Source organism: Gordionus sp. m RMFG-2023, chromosome 3 (assembly GCF_954871325.1).
Source record: "Gordionus sp. m RMFG-2023 chromosome 3, tfGorSpeb1-WG-v2, whole genome shotgun sequence".
Lineage (NCBI taxonomy): Eukaryota > Metazoa > Nematomorpha > Gordioida > Chordodea > Parachordodidae > Gordionus > Gordionus sp. m RMFG-2023.
Window position 1 is genome coordinate 16,641,498 of NC_088777.1, and position 20,597 is coordinate 16,662,094.

At 30.3% G+C, this 20,597-nt stretch overlaps 1 protein-coding gene across 6 annotated transcripts in view; it reads left to right on the plus strand.

Moving 5' to 3' along the window:
* LOC135927512 (phosphatidylinositol 4,5-bisphosphate 3-kinase catalytic subunit alpha isoform-like) overlaps nt 1–18,895 on the plus strand; it is a 36,835-nt gene extending 17,940 nt beyond the window's left edge. For 5 of the 6 annotated variants that reach the window (XM_065463533.1, XM_065463532.1, XM_065463536.1 and 2 more), the window contains 9 exons: nt 1,232–1,338; nt 1,515–1,791; nt 2,034–2,156; nt 4,498–4,573; nt 4,668–4,893; nt 5,040–5,177; nt 11,218–11,335; nt 17,748–17,899; nt 18,388–18,895. In XM_065463533.1, the coding sequence (XP_065319605.1) occupies nt 1,232–1,338; nt 1,515–1,791; nt 2,034–2,156; nt 4,498–4,573; nt 4,668–4,893; nt 5,040–5,177; nt 11,218–11,335; nt 17,748–17,899; nt 18,388–18,652 (1,482 nt within the window). In that variant the 3' untranslated portion in view covers nt 18,653–18,895. Of the gene's footprint in view, nt 1–1,231; nt 1,339–1,514; nt 1,792–2,033; nt 2,157–4,497; nt 4,574–4,667; nt 4,894–5,039; nt 5,178–11,217; nt 11,336–17,747; nt 17,900–18,387 lie in introns of those variants that run through there. The other variant, XR_010572106.1, reaches the window with a different exon arrangement.
* The last annotated feature ends 1,702 nt before the right edge of the window (nt 18,896–20,597 follow it).

The following is a 20,597-nucleotide window of genomic DNA, read 5'->3' on the forward strand; positions in this document are numbered from 1 at the left end:
ATGTTTGGGAATTTTTTTTATTATTTTTTTTAATAAATGCCAATACCTTAAAAGATTTTTTAATAATATTATAACCTGACCAAAATTTACATTCATTTATATCTGTAAATTTCAAAAAGAAAATAATGACTAATAAACTTGTTATTCCAATTGTTGTTAAACGTTACTTTTGAAAGTAGCGCACTGTTATTGTCAAAAAATGGAAGCCCGGTACCGCTATCCCTATTTTTTTTAAGTCGTGTACTAAAAGCTAATGAGATTTTAATTTTTTAAACAATTCCCCCCCCCCCCCTTTTTTTTTACTTGTATTGGAAAAAAATTGATATAAATTAATTATATTTCTTCAGTAATATTTTTTTCTTATCGTTAATTTTTATTATTATTTTATTATTTGAAATCGAATTTATAAATGTATTTACTTATACCACTTTGTTTATAAATTTTGTTATAAAAAAAATATAATTTTTAATTTTTAATTATATAATTAAAAATAATCTATAATTGAGTCGCCAAAAAGGAACCATAATTGTGTCTAAAAATTTCTATTTGAATTTTTTGTCGAATAAAAAGAAATTCCCTGGGTTCATTTGTGAAAAGTCGTAGATTTATAATATTTTAAAAGTTTTTTATAAAAATTTTCACAAATGAACCCAGTATAAAAATTTTCACAAATGAACCCAGAGAATTTCTTTTTATTCGACAAAAAATTCAAATAGAAATTTTTAGACACAATTATGGTTCCGTTTTGGGGACTCAATTATAGAATTTTATTTTTAATTATATAATTATAAATTTATAAATTATATATTTTTTTATAACAAAATTTATAAACATATTAAGTGGTATAAATAAATACATTTATAAATTAGATTTTAAATAATAAAATAAAAATTAAATTAACGATAAGAAAAAAATATACAATTACTGAAGAAATATAATTAATTTATATCAATTTCTTTTCAATACAAGTGAAAAAGGGGGGGGGGAATTGTTTAAAAATATTAAAATCTCATTAGCTTTTAGTACACGACTTAAAAAAAAATAGGGATAGCGGTACCGGGCTTCCTTTTTTGACAATAACAGCGCGCTACTTTCAAAAGTAACGTTTAACAACTTTAAATAGAATACTACTATATACAGTTATCCACCATATCTATAAAGCTTTTTTTTCTCTTAAAATTATCTAAAGGGAAGAAATATAAAGTTCTTATATCTTCCTCTATAAAATTAGGAAAAATTGAAATTTTTTCGGCATCAATTGAGGCAGCCAGACTTTCAAGAAGCCTTGCAAAATTTACCCTCTCCTATTGACAATAGTTATATTCTCGGCGAACTAATGTAAGTTAATATTTTAAATACCTTATTCTACTGAATTTCAAAATTTAGAAATCTATCAATAATAGCTTTAAAATAAATAAGAATAAATAAAGAAACAAAAGAAAAATAAGTATGAAAAAATTGAGTTGATAATAAAACCTCTATATTTCCTATATTAAAAATGTATGCATAAACAGCGTTGACGAATGCAAGATATTATCATCTGCCAAAAAGCCATTTTGGTTAGTTTGGACAAACCCGGACCCTTTACTGAACTCAGATTCATCCTCGATTCATTCACTTATAGCGTCTCATTCCCCTTCTGATTTTGCCAATCCTATAATTGATATCAATAAGGCTGGCACTCCACCCCGTCTAAATAAAAAACAAAAAAATTCGCCTAACTCTTCTCCCACTGGAAGTTATGATGGTTCGCCTTTAATGGATAATCAACCGACTGACGTTGGTTCTTTGGTGAAGGAAATCATATTTTATATTTTTTCTTTACATAGCAACATTTCTGATTATTTTCGCGTTATCTGGATATTACTAATTTTTTGAGCAACGATTTTAATTCTAAACCATAACCATTAACTTTTTTTAAGGAGAGCAATTTGCCGAATTAACATATAATTTTTATCTTAATAAAAACTATCATTTATGCGAAAAATATTAACGAATAACTAGACACTATTTATATATGTATATTTATACAGAGATTGCATAATAAAATAAACCGTTACACTAACCTGCCAGAAGCTTCTGTGGGATTTAGAGAATTGATTTTCAAATCTGGAGACGATTTAAGACAAGATATGCTAACCCTCCAAACCTTAAAGGTATGAGTAATTTAAGTTACAATATAACACTCTTTAACACTATTTCCGTATGACGTTGCCTTCATCGTTTTGATTTGGGCCCTTTATTTGCTTTTTATCAAAAATTTCGTTTTAAATTTCTAGTCCTTTTGAGAGTAATTCTCAAGTAAATTTGTATACGTTCGCTTCAAATTAGTGATCTGCATCGGGCCTAATTTTTCAAGCCCGGCCCTAAATTTTTTTAAAAAAGTTTTGCCGGCCCGGCCCGAACCCGATTTTTTTTTAAAAAAATTTACCGGCCCGACCCGGCCTGAATTTATTTAAATAGAGAAATTAATTTTTATAATTACTCAAAATAAAAAACATATGTTATTTTTATTTTACATAAAAAATTCAATATAAAATTGATAAATTTAGATATATTTAAAAAAAATTTCCAAGGTCCGACCCGACCCGGCCCGAAAAAAATATATTAGGCCCGGTTCGAACCCGATTATTTTAAATAAAATTCGACCCGGGCCGGGTTCGGGCCGGGCCTAACTTTTCAGATACCTACTTCAAATATCATATATATAAAAAGGGAAAAAGTGAAAAAATTTAGAATAATATTTTTGAAAAAACTTGATATCGGTAGTAGAGGTCTGCAATAGCAGGTTTTTAGCCCACAAGTCCGCTAATATTTTTATAAAATTTTAAACCGCCTGCCCAACACGCCCATAGTTTTTTAAAATAAACCCTCCCGTCCATTATTTATAAAAAAATTTTAACCCACGCCGCCCATATAAAATTTAAATAAGCTCGCATTAAAGAAAATGAATTAGTTTAAGCGCTTCATTCCTACAAAAAAGTTTTATAATTTAGGAAATTGCTATATTAAGAATAAAAATATTCAATTTAAATTACGGTAAGGAATTTATTTGATCTAATAAAATATTTATGTAATAATAGAAAATTAATATTTGATACTAAAAATCTTCCAGCAATGCTATTCATCATTCAGAAGAAGCATTGGTTGCTGGAATTGCCAATGTTTTTCAAGCTAATCTTGATAGCTATGATAAATCTTTTTCTTGTCTTTTCAATCAATATAGAATAGTATATACTCTACTCAAGTGACATATTTAAATAAAAAGTGAAACCATTAATAATTAATATAAAAAGTAATTTAGATTAATTGTTTATAAATTGTAAATTTAAACTAAAATAAGTTACAAAAAATCTTGCAAAATTATATTAAATATTTTGTTATGTCATTAGGTAGGTAATGCTCTCCTCTGTAACAGCCATATCTTGAATGCTACTATAAAAATTGCCTTTATAATTTATTAAACTTGGGAAACGGGTAAGATCAGATTTTCATATAAGTTCATGCAAATCAAATCCAACATGTTATCGATATATTTTTTACCTAATTAATTTCTTCCGACGGCAACATCCTCAGTTATTGGTATTTTGATATTAAAAATTGAAATTTCAGGGAGCATATTTTTTTAAATGTTTACTTAAATGATTTTAAATAACAAATAAAAGTTATAAATTTTAAACCGTCCACCCACCCATAGTTTAAATATTTTTCTTAACCCGCCTACCCGCCCGCCCGTTTTAAAAAAAATTTAACCCGATCTTCCGCCCACCCACCCATTAGACCTCTAACCGGAAGAATATAAACAATTAAATGGCGTCTGCCTACTATCAGATGCGTTAACAAGTTTTAATTTTATATATTTTATGCAAAAAAATTAAATTGACAAATAATTATTCTTTGTTTGGAAATAAAAAAAAACTGCTGGAAACTTGCTTTGCAAATCGCTTAAAAAAACGTTCTGGACTAAGAAATGTTGAAAAATTAAACAAGAAAATTTTAAGGCAATACAATTTTAAACATTTCATACCATAGATTTACATAGGTAGAATAATAATATCATTAACTGGCTTTTATAGAGGAGAGAAAAAAGTATTTTAATAGGAATCTTTTTTTATCTCGCTAGTGAATATTTAAAAAAATCACCATTATTTTTACTCCGATAAATCTTAAGGAATAAAATAATGCTTATAGTTTTACTTAACAATAATTTAGGTCGAAATATTGTTTTAATAATATGTTCCTGAAATTTACTATATTTCCCTAACAATCACACACATGATTTATATTTCAATCTATAAAGAAAAGTATGTTTATATAATTTAGGATATGTAGCGATATATATTTAAATTTATACACTTAAGTTCATAGTAACGTCTAAGGCACGAAAGCATATAATATTTTTGTCTTTCATGGAATTTGAAATTGAGATAAATAGGTTTTATAAAAGTCTATATTCTGATATATTTTGATAAAGACTCGCTATGTTATTTTTTATAGGTTATGGATTGGGTGTGGAAACTCGAAGAAGATCAAGCATCTATATCTAGAAATGTCGAATCCGAAGACAATTTAGGTATTATGTTTTATATTTTACTTTTTTTTATATTCGGTATCATTTATTTTATAACGAAAATAATATATTTATTATAATTTTTTTATTTAAAAAGCTTTAGACACCCAGGGTCTCGATTTAAAACTCCTACCATACGGTTGCCGTCAGACCGGTCCTGGTCGGGGTTTTATACAAGTTGTGCCAAAATCTTTGACTATCATGGCCGTTATCGGTCATCTGATGACACACCATCAGACTTCACACTCTTCGGTTCCCTCTCATAGCAGCGGGTCTTTTGGAGAAGAAAGTATAAGAGGAAGCATATCGTCCGCCCTTATTAAGTGACCTATTTTTTTTATAAAATAAGGGGGGGGGGAGGTACAATTTTTGAAAATTTTTAGACTCACTAACACATTTGTAAATCTAATGACTCTTTTTCTATTTCTAAGTTATAAATATTATTATAAAAAATTATATTACAATAAAGTAACAATTACAACACTATATCATCCGGTTCTTACGGAATAAGTGTCATAAGCAAGAAAAGCAGCGCCGCCCTCGCTAGCGTTACAAATACTAACAGACTGCATAGGTGGATCAAGGAGAGGAACTGTGGTGCTAGGAAGTAATAATAATAATTTGGGTTTAAGAGTTTTATTATATTTACAATTTTTTATTCTGATTATTGATTTTAAAGTTTAAGGCCAGAGATAATTTTTAGAAATTTAAAAGGCTTATTATTGCTAAATTATTTTATGATGTTTTTAAAATTAATTGATGAAAAATCATAATTCTACTGAAAGTTAATGAAGCTATTTAATATTTATCAAAATTGATAAGGGTTGCTCTTTTTAAATCTAATAATCAGAATAAAATGATCGGGAATTTTTTTATTCTATTTCACTGTAGATTTTGACCTTAGCTCAATTTTCACCAAAATTAGAGAAATCTCTAATAATCTCTTTTATACCTGTATTTCTTCTCTCTCCTTTTTCCATTTTACAATTTTTTATCAACCAGAGTTGTTAAAGTAGCGAGCTACTTTTTTGGTAGCTATAGCTAATAGCGGCTACTTTTTTTGTAATTATTTAATTTTTTAGCGTGCTACTTAGGTACTTTCAAAAAATATAATGAAGATAAGTACAAACATGAAAATTTAAAATATAATTAATTATAATTTTTATGATTTATTATTTAAATTTGAAATTGAAATATATTTTCAATTTGTAATTTATAATTTCATTTGTATTATAAACCTAAATCACGTGTTAATAATTTAAAATGTCATCGCCTATGGATATCCAAATCGTTGATAGTGATTCAGATAATGATATTTGAAGTGTTTTATTAAATAAAAGTAAGTAAAAGTAAATTTAATACAAAATATCACGTATATATATATCATGAATTCAATCCTTCAGGTTATGTAATTTACAAACGAAAAGTTAATATTATATTCAATTTAAATTCAATTTATATTACAGTTCTCCCCACTATAAATTGAATTCATCGTGATAACGTAATGGGGGTTTCGAAACTCTTTTTTCAAGAGTTGTATTCTCATGTTCTGCCTTTTCCACTTCTTCGGTCAACGTAACGGGTATTTCCTTCTCTTGTGTATGTGCATCCCTCAATTGATCTGCATGCTTGTTTTTAACGATCCCCTCTGATTCCACATCGTACAATATTGCGCTTTTTCGTTGTAACACTTTTCCTTCATGCCACCCTGCTGTCCTTTCGTTTGCTATCCAAACTTTTTGCTGCTCTACAAACTCCCGAGGTTCAACACTTCTATCTTTGTAGTACTTTTGTTTCCATAGAGCGTTTTCCGTCCTTTCTCTCGTTGATAATTTCCACTGATCCAATGTCGTCCTAAGCGACCTTCCAAACATCATCTCGGCAGGAGATTTACCAGTAGTTGCATTAGGAGTATTACGGTGAGTAATTAAAACATTTGCTAAATTTAACTGGTCCGGAGTCCCACATCTCCTTCCAGCATAGAAACGCGTCTTTATCGTCCATATATATCGTTCAGCCAAACCATTCGATTTGGGGCTATAAGGGGCCGATCTAAAATGTTTTATATTGTTTTTAAAAAGAAACGTTTTGAATTCAGATCCAGTAAACTGAGTACCGTTATCTGAGACAATATAGCGAGGTAACCCAAATCTAGCGAAATAATTACGCAGATTATTTATTACACTCGCCGAATTAATATGTGTTAAAATTGCAACTTCAACCCATTTGGTAAAAGCGTCTACGCAAATTAACCAATATTTTCCAGATACGGGGCCTGTCAAATCAATGTGTAATCGTTCCCAAGGTCGGGTAGGAATGTTCCAATTGTATAATGGCACTTCTTTAGCTCCCGGCCTTCCTTCTTGACAACTCTTACAACATTTAACAAAGTCTTCAACATCCGTATCGAGATTTGTCCAAAACACGTAATATCTACACAATGATTTCATCCCCACTATCCCAGGATGTCCTCGATGAATCACATATAAAACCTCCTTTTTTAAAATATCTGGAATAATAATTCTATCATTATAAAATAATAATCCTTCTTCGAACGAAATATTATCTTTAATCGAAATATATTTTTTTACAATCTCCGAATAATTATTTATATTATCAATATACCAATGATTTTTTATTAATTTAATAATCTCTTTTAGGTTTATATCATTGCTCGTTTCACTTACGACTTTACTGCGTGTGAAAGATATAAATCCTCTATTTAATTAATTTTTAATCCTCTGATTTCTTCTTCGAATTTTTTTGTAACTTCATTGGTTTTTGCTTTCTCTACCCCCAAACGGGACAGAGCATTGGCACATTTATTTTGATTACCTGGTCTATATATTATCTCATAATCATAATTTAATAGTTTCGTCGCCCACCGTATTAAACGGTTATTTGTTATTTTGTTAAGATCTCTTTTATCACCTAAAATATATTGTAATGGTTTATGATCAGTAACCAAGATAAAATGTCTTCCAAAAATATATTGATGAAACTTCTCGATAGCGAACATGATCGCCGAAGCCTCCCGATCAATTGTGGCATAATTCTTTTCAGCCGCCGAAAGTGTCCTCGATGCGTAAGCAATCGGTTTCTCCTGGCCAGTAAGAAATCGGTGTGCAATAACAGCTCCTAGACCATCTTCGGAAGCGTCACAAGAAATCACGACAGGGATATCGGCTGAATAAGGAATTATTGTATCTTCTTTTGACAATATATTTTTAACTTTAGTAAATATTTCATTTTCTTTAGCTGACCAAAACCAACCAACATTTTTACTCGTTAGTCGGTGTAAAGGCGCACAAATAGAATGCAAATTTTTAATAAATGCCTCATGATAATTCACTATTCCAAGAAATGAACGTAGTTCTTTAACATTGGAAGGTGTTTTAAAATTTTATATAGCGCTAATCTTATCTTCTGTAGGGTGAATTCCGAAACTGTCAATAACATGACCTAAATAAGTGACTGACTTTTCTCCGATTTTAATTTTATCGGTCGTCGTGGTCAGTCCAGCCTTCTCAAATCTTCTTAATACTTCTTCCAAATTAACTATATGATCGGAATTATTCTCACCTGCAATAATTATGTCGTCTAAAAATACATTAACCATAGGAATTCCCTTTAATAGGTTTTTCATAAAGCGTTGAAATATTATCGGAGCGCTAGTCAAACCAAATGGAATTTTTTGGTATCGGTAATAACCGACATGTGTCGAAATTACTAAAAGGTCCCTACATTCTGGACTAACTCCGAATTGTAAAAATGCATCTCTTAAATCTATTGTTGAAAATATTTTGCCACCCGCGATTTTATTTGTTAGGTCGACGAAAGTTGGTAGTAAATCGTTATCGATCGCTAGATATTTGTTGATTGTTAAACGAAAATCTCCGCATATCCGTACGGCACCTGATTTCTTTAAGATATTAACCGTTGGCGTAGCCCAAGTGCTTGGAGTTATTGTTGGATCCACCTTCTCGATAACCCCTTCGTCTAAAAGTCAGTTCAACTCAGCTTCAATGGTTCGACGCAACGGAAAAGGAACTCTTCTTGCTGGTAATGCAATCGGTAACGTGTTCGGTTCTATTCGGATGACTGCCTTTTGCAGTTTGATTTCACCTAATTTTTTTTTAAAAACTTGAGGGAATTTTGAAGCAATCGTATTTAAAGAGGGAACATTCATATTTATTTTATTAATACGAACTTCTTCCGGTAGTTTTATATCAAATTCTCTAATGAAAGGCATCCCAAAAATAAGGGAATTCTCCCCTTTAACTACCCAAATAAGTAAAAATTTCGAAATATTTTTTACTTTGACTTCTACGGTACATTTACCTAGTACTTCGATTTGGATATGATTATATCCCACTAATTTATAAGCCGGTGATAGTTGTGGTCTGCCAATACGATTCCAGGTGACCTCATCAATCACACTACACGCGGCGCCGGTATCAAACTCCATAGCTAGCTGCAACTTTATCTTCGCATCGATGGTAGCTTTATTTGAAAATAACAGGCGAGGTGTCCGTGGCAGAATCATTTGTATGGCATGGGTTCTACAATCTTTCGCTATGTGGTTTGCCTTACCGCAACGAAAGCATATCACTTTCTTTTGAATAGAGTTAGGTTTGATACTAGGTCTATAATTATTATTAGGAATATAATTGTTACTAAAGTGTTTATTATTATTGAATCTATTGACGTTAGTATAATTATTATTTCTAAAATAATTATTTTTCGAACCCTGTGTTGGCTTATTTTTAATTATTTTATTAACTTCAGTCTGGGTTTCATTTTCCAACGAAGACAGCGCGATCGCTAAACGCACGGTCTCTTCAAAAGTAATATTGCCTTCGATATACTTTGACCGAAGTTCTTTGTCCAACTCAGGTAAGCCTACTCCTAGGATAAATATATCTCTTAAAAGTTCATCAAAAGGCGGTTTAAAATTACAAAGAGAACAGACAGTTTTAACCCTAATTGAAAAGTCAATAATCGTCTCATTACATCTTTTTAGCGTAAAAAAAATTTTCCTATTTACGAAAATGCTCGAACTATCCTTGAACACCAAATTTAAGCTTTTTATTAAAGTATCATAATTTATCATCTCTATTATTGAAAAGTGAAAGTTCTTAATTTTGATAAGATTGTCTGTTCCGATATAGGCTAAAAGCAGGTCTTTTTTTGTATTTAAATCTATAATATTTCTTACTTTATAAATTAACTCCAAGTTAAATAAGTAGTCCTGAATATTTACTTTTTCTTTGACGAATTCTGGAATATAGAATTTAATAGGAACTACTTCCATTGAGTCTTTAACTTTAATAGGGACTACTTCCATTGAATCTTCAACTTTAATAGGAGCTACTTCCATTGAGTCTTTTACTTTAAATTTAATAAATCAAATAAATCTTCTCTAAAAATATCGTCGCCAATGAAGTGTTTTATTAAATAAAAGTAAGTAAAAGTAAATTTAATACAAAATATCACGTATATATATATCATGAATTCAATCCTTCAGATTATGTAATTTACAAACGAAAAGTTAATATTATATTCAATTTAAATTCAATTTATATTACAATATTAATGAAATGGAAGATACCAGGGAAGAAAATGTTCTTAAGAGCCATAATACAAATTTCCCATTCCCTAGATTTGAAATTTTTTTTAAAATAAATATAAAAACCAAAACTGCTTCAAAGTTCAAAATGTAAAAAATATTTCCTCAAATCAATCCAGTTATAACCTCAAGAAACACCTAAAGGTAAATTGTCATTTTTACATTCTAAAAGTATTTATTTTATAAGACTGTTCATGCCAATAGTTTTAAGGAAATGGAGAAACATCTAAATAATTTTGGTATAGGCGACTCTACATCCAAAAAGACTAATTTAATTCAAACCAAATTAAATAATAATACAAATGCCAATATTTCTCAGAAATTGGCTGATAGTTATTGTTGATTTTATAATTGATACAGTTCAGCCAATGCCCATGGTTGATAATCCATCATTTATCATGATGATTAAAATCTATCTACTGGTACAACAATTTTATGTTGCCAGACACTAATGAATAAAATAGCAGATAACTTTAATGTGATGAAAAATGCTCTAATAGTAGAGTTATCAGAGATATCATATATATGTACCACGGCAGATAGTTGGACACATAACACAAGGTAAAAACTTATAAAATGCAACAAATTACCATAAATATTTATTTTTATTACATAATTTTTTTTTAATCAAAACGAACTATATTTTTTATAAATGTTGATTTTTATATATTTATTATACAATAACATTATATAGCAAAAAATAAAACAAATTTTTTTAAATTTTTTTTTGATAAATAGCGATTACAGTAGCGCGCTACTTTTAAAAGTAGCGATTAACTACTCTTTTATCAACTTTTTTTGCCATTTCCTATAAATTCACAAAATATTTATTAACAGGAGTACGGTTTTATCAGACAGACAGACTGGTTGAGAGTAATTTTGTTAAATTTTTTTTACCTAACTGCATTTCAACAAAAATATAGCATTTTAATGGTTTTATGTTTTTTTTTTCTAATTCGCAAATGCTTGATCTTGCATAAAATTAATTGATAATATAATTTTTTAAAACAATTTGAAGTTACGAACAAGCGATAGACACATTCACGAAATCCTGCGCTGGTTATAGCGTGGCTACTTTTATATTGGGTATTGGAGACAGACATCCAGACAATATCATGATCAATGAAAAAGGACAGGTATCATCATCATATTTTATTTTAGTTATTCCTTCCTTCTAATTTATATCTTTTCTTTTTCTCCATTTAATTTTTTGAATAGATATTTTTTTTCTCTTGACTAAAGAAATTTCGATATGTAACCACTTAGAGGAGTAAGTTTTGACTAATATTTACATTATAGGTTCAAATTTTACAATTTTGAGGAGATCATTTTTATATCAGAAGTTTGTTTGGGAGCAGAATTAATATAAGAATCAGGCTATCTTTATAAGTTTAGTATTGACTCAAAATATACAAATATAAGAATGGAGTGTAGTTTATCAGAAACCAATTAAAAAATTTTAAACCCTATTTTAATTTTAGACCCGATCCTGTTTTTGTAATTTTACAGCTTGGCTCGTAATTTTTAAAATTTCGTTATTTTGAATGATTTTACCTTAATTTTATAAATTGTTTCAAAGGGAATTTGAAAATATAACTCTTTATGATTATTATCAAAATCTGATATAAATTATTAGAACTGTGAAAACAATCAATTGACTTTAATAAAGCACTCTTTTTTATATACATAGATTATAAATTCTTCTCCGTTTTATGGCGATTTCCAGTTTACCCAGGTAGGCCAGTTTTCTCTAAGATTTTTTTTTTCCATTTCTGACGGTCCTGAGCATCAATATTTTTAAGATTCATGCTTCTCATATCCGCCGCTATCACATTTGACCATGTCATCTTGGACCTTTCTCTAGGTCTTGATCCTCCTACTTCCATCAAGGTGCATATCTTTACCCAGTCATTTTTTGCCATACGTTCCACATGCCCAAACCATCTTATTCTATTTCGTCGCATTACCACTCCAATCATTTCTATACCCAATCTTGCTCGCAATTTCTTGCTAGTTTTTCTCTCTCAGAGATACCCCACCCACATATCCATCTAATCATCCTCATCTCTGTTCTTTCTAATTTGGCTTCGTGAGTCGCTTTCATTGCCCATGTTTCGCTGCCATAAACTAAACAACTCCTCACACAGCTTACGTAAACTTTCCCCTTTAACTTCAGAGAGACTTTTTTTATTTGTAGGAATAGACGACCTCTGAACTTCTTCCAAGCTTGTTTGACCCTTGCAACAACGGCGGAATCTACACCACCATCTGCGTTTAGCATATCACCCAAATAACAAAACTTATCCACTTTTTCTAGGGTTAGCCTATTGCCAATATCCAAACCACCATTTTCTACGTTATCATTATTAAGTACCCCTTTTATGCACGATCTACAAATAAAAGTAATTTTTGATAACATCAAACTTTCTTTTTTCCCGCTACATCTATTATGTACCCATTAATGGCATCTGGTGCATTGGATTGAATTTCTAGCAACTCCTTTCCCAACACCACAAGGCCACTTACCGGATTCCTCCATCTTTAGATTTTCCCCACCAATCATCACCTTTGTCTTTGCTATATTCATTTTCAGGCCCTTTCCTTCCATAGCTATCCTCCATTTACTAATTTTATCCCTCAATTCTTCCTCACTGTTTGCCATTAATACAAGGTCAACTGCATATAATAGCACCAAGGGGAGTCCTTCACGTATTTCTCTAGCCACCACATCCATTACTAAGATAAATAATAATAGACTCAGTATGGATCCTTGATGAAGTCCTACCTTCACTTCAAAGCTTTCACTATCACCATAATCCGTCCGTACTGCTGTTTGTGCGCCCACATACATTGCCATCACTGCGATAACCAACCATTCCTCCACAAGGCCCATCTAGTAACCTCACGCGGCACCCTGTAAAATGCTTTCTTCAAGTCAACAAACGCATAATACAGTTTCTTTTCATTCACATGATACTTCTCCTGTATTTGTCACACCACAAATTGCATCTGTTGTGCCTTTCCCCGATGTAAAACCAAACTTTATTTCATCAATTTTAGTTTGTTCCCTTATCCGTTTCTCTAACACCTACTCAAATACCTTCATTGCATGTTCCAAGAGTTTAATAGCTTTGTAAGACCCGCAATCTAAAAGATCACCTTTATCTTGTATACTGGGATATACTTCTTCACTAGTCCTCGGGAATAGTTCTTCTGTGACAATTTGATTTGCCAAATTCATTAACCATTCAATCCCTAAGTCATCAGAACCTTTAAACATCTCTGATACAACCATTGTTAAACCCGATGCCTTCCCTTTTCATCTTTTTCACTGCTCTCTTTATTTCATCCTTGCCAAATTTACACACTGGACCTTCTACCTTTGCACAATTAACATTATCCCATTCATTTTCTTCGTTCAAAAATCCTTCCATGTAGATCTTCCAGGTGTTCTTAATACCATTACTATCAATCACCATTTTTCCTTCCATATTTTCAAACATTTAACACCTACAACATCTTGCCTCTTTTTTGACATCTGCTTTGTCAATCGAACCACATTTCCCATTCCTTCAGCGCATTCCATTTCTTTAGCAAACTCCTGCCTTTTTTCTTCTTGCGCCTTCGCTATTAATTTCTTAGCATTTCTTTTCGCCATCTTGTAAATATCGTTATCACTATTATCTTTACCATTATACCATTCTTTGAAGCACCTGCGTTTCTCATCCACAGCTTTCGCCACCTCCGGGTTCCACCACCAAGTCTCCTTATGTCTAGGCGGCCCTTTTGTCCGTCTACATACCTCCTCAGTTGTCATCACCCAGGCTTTCATCATTGCTTCCCACTTGTCATTTACCCCAGATGCTTGTGCCACCTCCGCCTCCTTTATTGCCAATGTCATATTGAATGTCTTGCACTCTCCTCCTTCAATTTCCAGACCTTAGACCTTCAGTAATGGCACAAACTTTCTTTTAGTGTGGCCCCTTTAAAAGTAAGATCTCCTATAACTAGTCGATGCTGATTAATACATTCCTCTCCCGGTATGACTTTCACATTTTTTAATATACATCTATCACATCTCCTTAATAACAAGTAATTCACCATACTTTTGTTACTACCCGACTTATAAGTCACAAGCTTCTCTGATTCTTTCTTAAACATTGTATTACAGAGAATCATATCCATAGCATCACAAAAATCTTAAATCCTCTCCCCTTCCAGATTTCTCAAGCCGTAATTGTACTCTCCTTCATAACCCTCACTACTCGCTCTTACATGTCCATTGAGATCACCAGTCAGGATAATCCCTCTTCATTTGCCAGTCTCGATGTCACCCCCAATAGACTGTCCCAAAATATATCTTTCTCTTCTTCACTTCTTCCAACCTGAGGAACATATGCAGAGATAATATTATATAGCATTATAATAAAAATCATCTTGATAACCATTATCTGGTTATCTAGCTTTCTCACTTCGACTACTTTGTCTACCAATTTCTCTGCACCCTAGCCTTATCATCATTACTTCCTTGCCAAAAGAATTTATACTTTTCACTAGTCTTGCTAATCATTCTTGCGCTATTTCCTTTCCACCTGGTCTCCTGTATGCAGCACACATCTATATGCCTTCTATGCAATACATCGATCATTTCTCCCGCTCTTCCCGTCATACTCCCAACATTTCATGTCGCTACCCTTACTCGATCCCCCGTAAACGGTCGTTTATAGCCGTCATAAGGTTCATTTCATGAGTCGTGGTTCCACCAGTTTCCCATCCTTCTTTTTGTCGGAGGCGGATGAGGAGGCCCACGGGGTACTTTGGGGTGTACCCCACCCATGCTTTTTTGTAACCATAGGGAAATTTTATAGCAAGATTTTTACAATCGGATGCCCTTCCTGACATCAATCCCTTTAAGTGGTTTTTACACCCCGTCGAGGAGACGGTGATCCTATTCTAGATAAGATCACAGGGAACCTTTTAGACCTCCATTAGCCGCCAAAGACTTTGCCACTCCCCCGCCACGAAAAGTCTTTAAGGTAGGATTTTGGGAGAGTCAAAGATTATAAATAATATATCAGTAATTGATTATGTGCAAATAAATGTCTTGCATTACAGATGATAATGGTTGAATTAAATAATTTACTACTTAGAAACATTTCTAAATTAATTAAGTTTTGTAAAAACTATACTTAATATCAATTAATTTTTTTATAAGTTAAAGTATTATAATTATAAAAGAAGTGCAAATTACTTTATTAGAATATATTAATCAATTTATTATAATTCATTAAAATAATAGTGGAAACTAAAACTTTAAGATATTTTCCATTTATTACAGATTGTTCCAATATTTAATAATTATTACACACAAAATTTTAGCACATATTTTAAATCACAATATATAAATCTTTTATATACAATGCATTAGTATAAAAAAGTTATAAATTATTAGATAAATAAAAGTTGCATCCTAACTAAAACGTATTAGTGATCGAGGGTTTCAATGCTAAATTATAAAATCGCCCATTTTAATTGTTGGTATTGAGCACATATGGTAAGATATAGATTGAGTATTAAAAAGTGTAGTAATGTAGAAATTACATGTATAATTGCATTATAATACATATATAGCTAATATTGATATAATGTAAATATATTATAATTATGAATTAGTATATACGTTAATTAGATATGTTTTATAATGATTATATATATATGTATAATAGTGGTAATGTTTAAATGCCTTTTATTGCTATGTAGAAAGATCTATTATAATTAAATTATATACCCGGCCTTATTATTTTTATATATATGAATGATCATCGTTGTATAAAAATGAATGTTATGAATTATTCTACATGATTTTAATCCATTTATTAATTTGGCCACGAGACAAAGAACCTGATAATATGAAATACATTATAAAATCGACATTGAAGTATTTTTTTTTTATATATTATGATATTATTTTGAACAATACGAATGATGATTAATGAATGGAACAATTATATCTGATTTAACATGAACAAAGTAATGAATATTATAATTGCTGACAAAAATTGGTTGAATGAATTTGCAAAAGATAAAAAATGATTAAATCATATGGGTGAATGATGGTATTAATGGCAAATTATTTTTGGTTCAAAGAAATAGCTAATTTGGTATGTTCATGCTAATTAAGCTAAATATAGAATGAAATTGCAGAAGATTGAAGTATATTCAAATTATTAAAAATAAGAATGATAAAAATATGATATATTTTAAATGAATAATTTTGTTATGAATATTTGGAAATCTTTTGATAATAATATAATTTATTAAGGATTTGAAATAGTGATGATATAAAATTATGGATATGGAAATTAATTTTGGGAAATTGATATCTTCGTGAAAATGGAACAATTTTATGGAAAAACTTATTACTAATGATAAAGTGACAATTACATGGAGATTGGGTTTATGAACTATGGTAATATAGACATTTGCAAAATGGATGCGATAAAGAAACCTGGCTAATTTAAACATAATTATATAAGTACTATGGGATGTTGGGTTTTCAAATCACATAACCTATGCAAAAATTTATGGGGCTTCCGTGAGCCAGAAGTGGCCCTATTTGGGTTAAAGTACTAATGATACTTATGCGATGTAGGGATATGGATATCTCGTGGGTCATCCAAGGATGAATGCGATCTCCTGGCCAGCTCGGGTAAAAACCTCGTGGGCCGTTCAAGCACAATGTCGACCAATCGACAATAGACTCGATAACGACATTTCGGTGGGAGATCTAGCATACAATGAAATCGATAAGAATACTTCGGTGGGATATCTGTCGATATTGATACTCAGGTGGGAGATTAATCTACAATAGAATTGATATGGATACTTAGGGAGATTCGTCGACATTGATGCTCCGGTGGGAGATCAATCAACAAGGAAAAGAGATTGATATTTTAGATAAAATCTATTGTATCAAGGCAGATAATATTGATGTCTTTTGAGAGTGGGTGTAAAAAAAGGTATTACCAGACGGGTAAATGGAAACCAAAGGCAACGATTTTTTAAGAGAAATATTAGGTCGTTGATGCCTCTAGGAGATGTAAGCTTCCGTTTAATTAATGAAGGGGAAATGTAGTAATGAGGATGCATTATAATACATATATAGATAATATTGAATGGAAATATGTGGTATTATATTATTTATATATATTATGAATTAGTATGTTCGTTTTAGATATGATTTATAATGATTATGTATGTACAATATCGGATGGTAATGTTATGCATAACATTATTGTTATGTAGAAAGATCTATTATAATTAAATATCCGGCCTTATTATTGTTATATGTATGAATGATTATCGTTGTATAAATGAATGTTATGTATTATCTATCCTATATGAAATTATCCCATTTATTAAAAAAAAAGGTATGTTAGAAATTGCTCGTTTTACTAGCAATAAGATTGATCAAAATATTCGGACAAAGAACATTTCAGTTAGGATGCAGCCTAATATATTGTTATTATAAACCATATCTTTTTTCAGATATTTCACATAGATTTTGGACATTTCCTTCACCACGTTAAAAAGAAATATGGGATCAAAAGGGAAAGGGTGCCATTTGTGCTAACAGAAGATTTCATAAGGGTAATAGCTAAGGGGGCTGATAATGCTTCAAGAAGCAAGGAATTTTTGAAGTGATATATATTTTTTTAAATTAAGATGGGGGGATAATAAGTAAGAAGGGAAAGAAAAGAGTAAATTAAATAAGCGAAATTAAATTTATATATAAGGTTATTATAAAATCATTCTTCAAGTAAGTGATAGACCCTTTACTGTTCCTCAAATTATATGAAGGAACTAACTAAGATCATGCAAAATCAAATAAGAGAAATACCTGGTAAATAAATATAGATGGAATTGATTAAAAAGCCATTACACTACTTGAAATGAATACCAAAAAGGATACAGGGATATTTAATAAATTCCTTTATATCTTTTTATTTAAATTTACCAAGTGATAAATCAATTTGAGAAATGCAAAATTGAATTTATTAAAAGGAAGAAAGTAGCTCACGATACTAGACATATAAATGTAATTTCACATTAGAGGCTGTGTCAAATGTAATCCTTCTATGTTATCTTTCTTCCAAAATAAAATTCTTATTACACGAACAAAATCAAGGTTTCAAGAATTGTGCGGCCAAGCTTACCTTAAGATCCGTCGACACAATCAGTTAATCCTCAAACCTTTCAACCTTATGCTAGGAGCTGGCATTCCCGAACTCAAGCACCAGTCAGATATCGATTATTTGATCAAAACCATGGCTCTCCCGGAAAAGAACGAGACAAAAGCTTTGGATTATTTTCAGAAGAGACTGGCAGAGGCCTATGGTGGCGCTTGGACTACCAAACTCGATTGGTTCTTTCACGGAATCAGACATTTTTGAAACCATAAAATTTCTTCCTTTTCTTATATCACTCGCTCTTTAATTTCTTATTGTAAGAATTTTCAAACCTAAGTTTTAAAAAATTAAGTTACAATAAAAAAATTCATTTCGAGCACCCAAAGCCAAACACAATTTTTTAACATCTTTAAAATTATTTTTATTTTCCCCTATTTATATTTGTACAAAGCACCTATAACTTCAAATAAATTTAACTAACCAGCTACATCACTATCATAGAAAACCCTAAGTTTAATTTTTTAAAATATTGACTACTGCATTTTACACCAAATTATATACAGATCTTATTTGTGTGATTTCATACAAATTTCGTACGTATTATAGCTGTTTTTATTCTATTGAGAGAAAATGTTTTTTAAATATTACGTAAAAATTCTACACATTTTGTGTCTATAGTATTTAATTTATACAATGAATTTGATTATTCATTTAATTAATAATATTTCATAGCTTTATAAATATATTATTTTAGTTAGTTAAAATATAATATTGTTAAATTAGTATTATTCAATTCATAGACTTTTAAAAATAATTATTAATTTTTTTACCTAAAATTTAAATTATTACAAAATTTAAATTTGATATTTGTTTTTACCCAATTTTTATAATAAATAAAATTTTTAAATATATAATATTATGAGTAAACAGACACAGATTATGAGCTTGATTATATTTTTAAATAAGAAATTACTTTCTTGCAATAGAACTTTAATTAAATTCAATAGCCTAAGGTTATTATTCGATATTATTCTAAATTTGTACGCACGAAGAATAAATCTAAATAAAATATGACGAGAACATTTAGCGTTGGCTAGAATACAAATTTAAGAATGATGGCGTAAGATGCCAGGATGTTAATTTTTAACAAAATTAAATGCAGCATGTACAGTCAAAACCGTTTAATTGCATATCGCTTTGTTAAATTACATTTATAATTGCCAATAGGTTACAATATCGGATAATTGCGAAATTTTTCAGGTTCCATTTATGACAATAACGTTAATTTAATAGGATAAGTGATAAAATATAAATATTTTACCGATAAAAAATTATTCGTGATCTTTTTTATATGAACTTCACCTTTATACAAGAATGGTAATTTTATTAAACAATATAATCATGTTAAAATTATTTTTAGAATAAAACAGCATTCCAAACGTTAACCCTCAAACAAAAAGGGGGGAATCATTGAAAAATTACACACTACTTCAAAAACACAAATAGCGTTAAGTTATAAATATCATGTATCCACAATTTACAGATTGGAAGCTAATAAAGCAAATATATACTCACAATTTCTAAGGAATAAACCCCCTGCAATTAAATATAGAATGAGCTGTACCCAAAGACAGAAGCAACTTTATTGGTTTGGTTTACCTAAATGCGAAGTATTGCATTCTAAATAAGCCAGTGATGTTAGAAAAAAAGCTGTTTTGGCCAAACATTCAATGAAGGTAAATTTAAGTTTTTATAATATGTATAATTAAAAATAATAAGCATTCCTACTAGCAGCTGGTTGCGGAGATTTAGGAAAAGATAGAATATAAATTTTCATTTTGCAATGAAAAAGGGAGTGCAGATTTTATTAATGCAAAGGAGAAAAAATACACTACCATCTTTAATTAAAGATTATCAAAGGAGTAATATTTACAATTGTGATGAGACATGACTATACTACCGAGCACCCAAAGGGGACCATGGAATTTAGGGGAACTCAACCACTGGGCATCAAACCAGACGAGGAAAAGGTCTCAGTTCTATTTATCATAAATGGGGATGGATCTGATAAAAAAAAATATGTTGTAGGAAAATTTAAAAACCCGTGCTTTTAAAATAAAAATTACCAGTGAAAGACTACTCTAATAAAAGCGATTGGATGAACTTTAACTTTTGAAGATATCCTAAGAGAATGGAATTCCTCATTAAT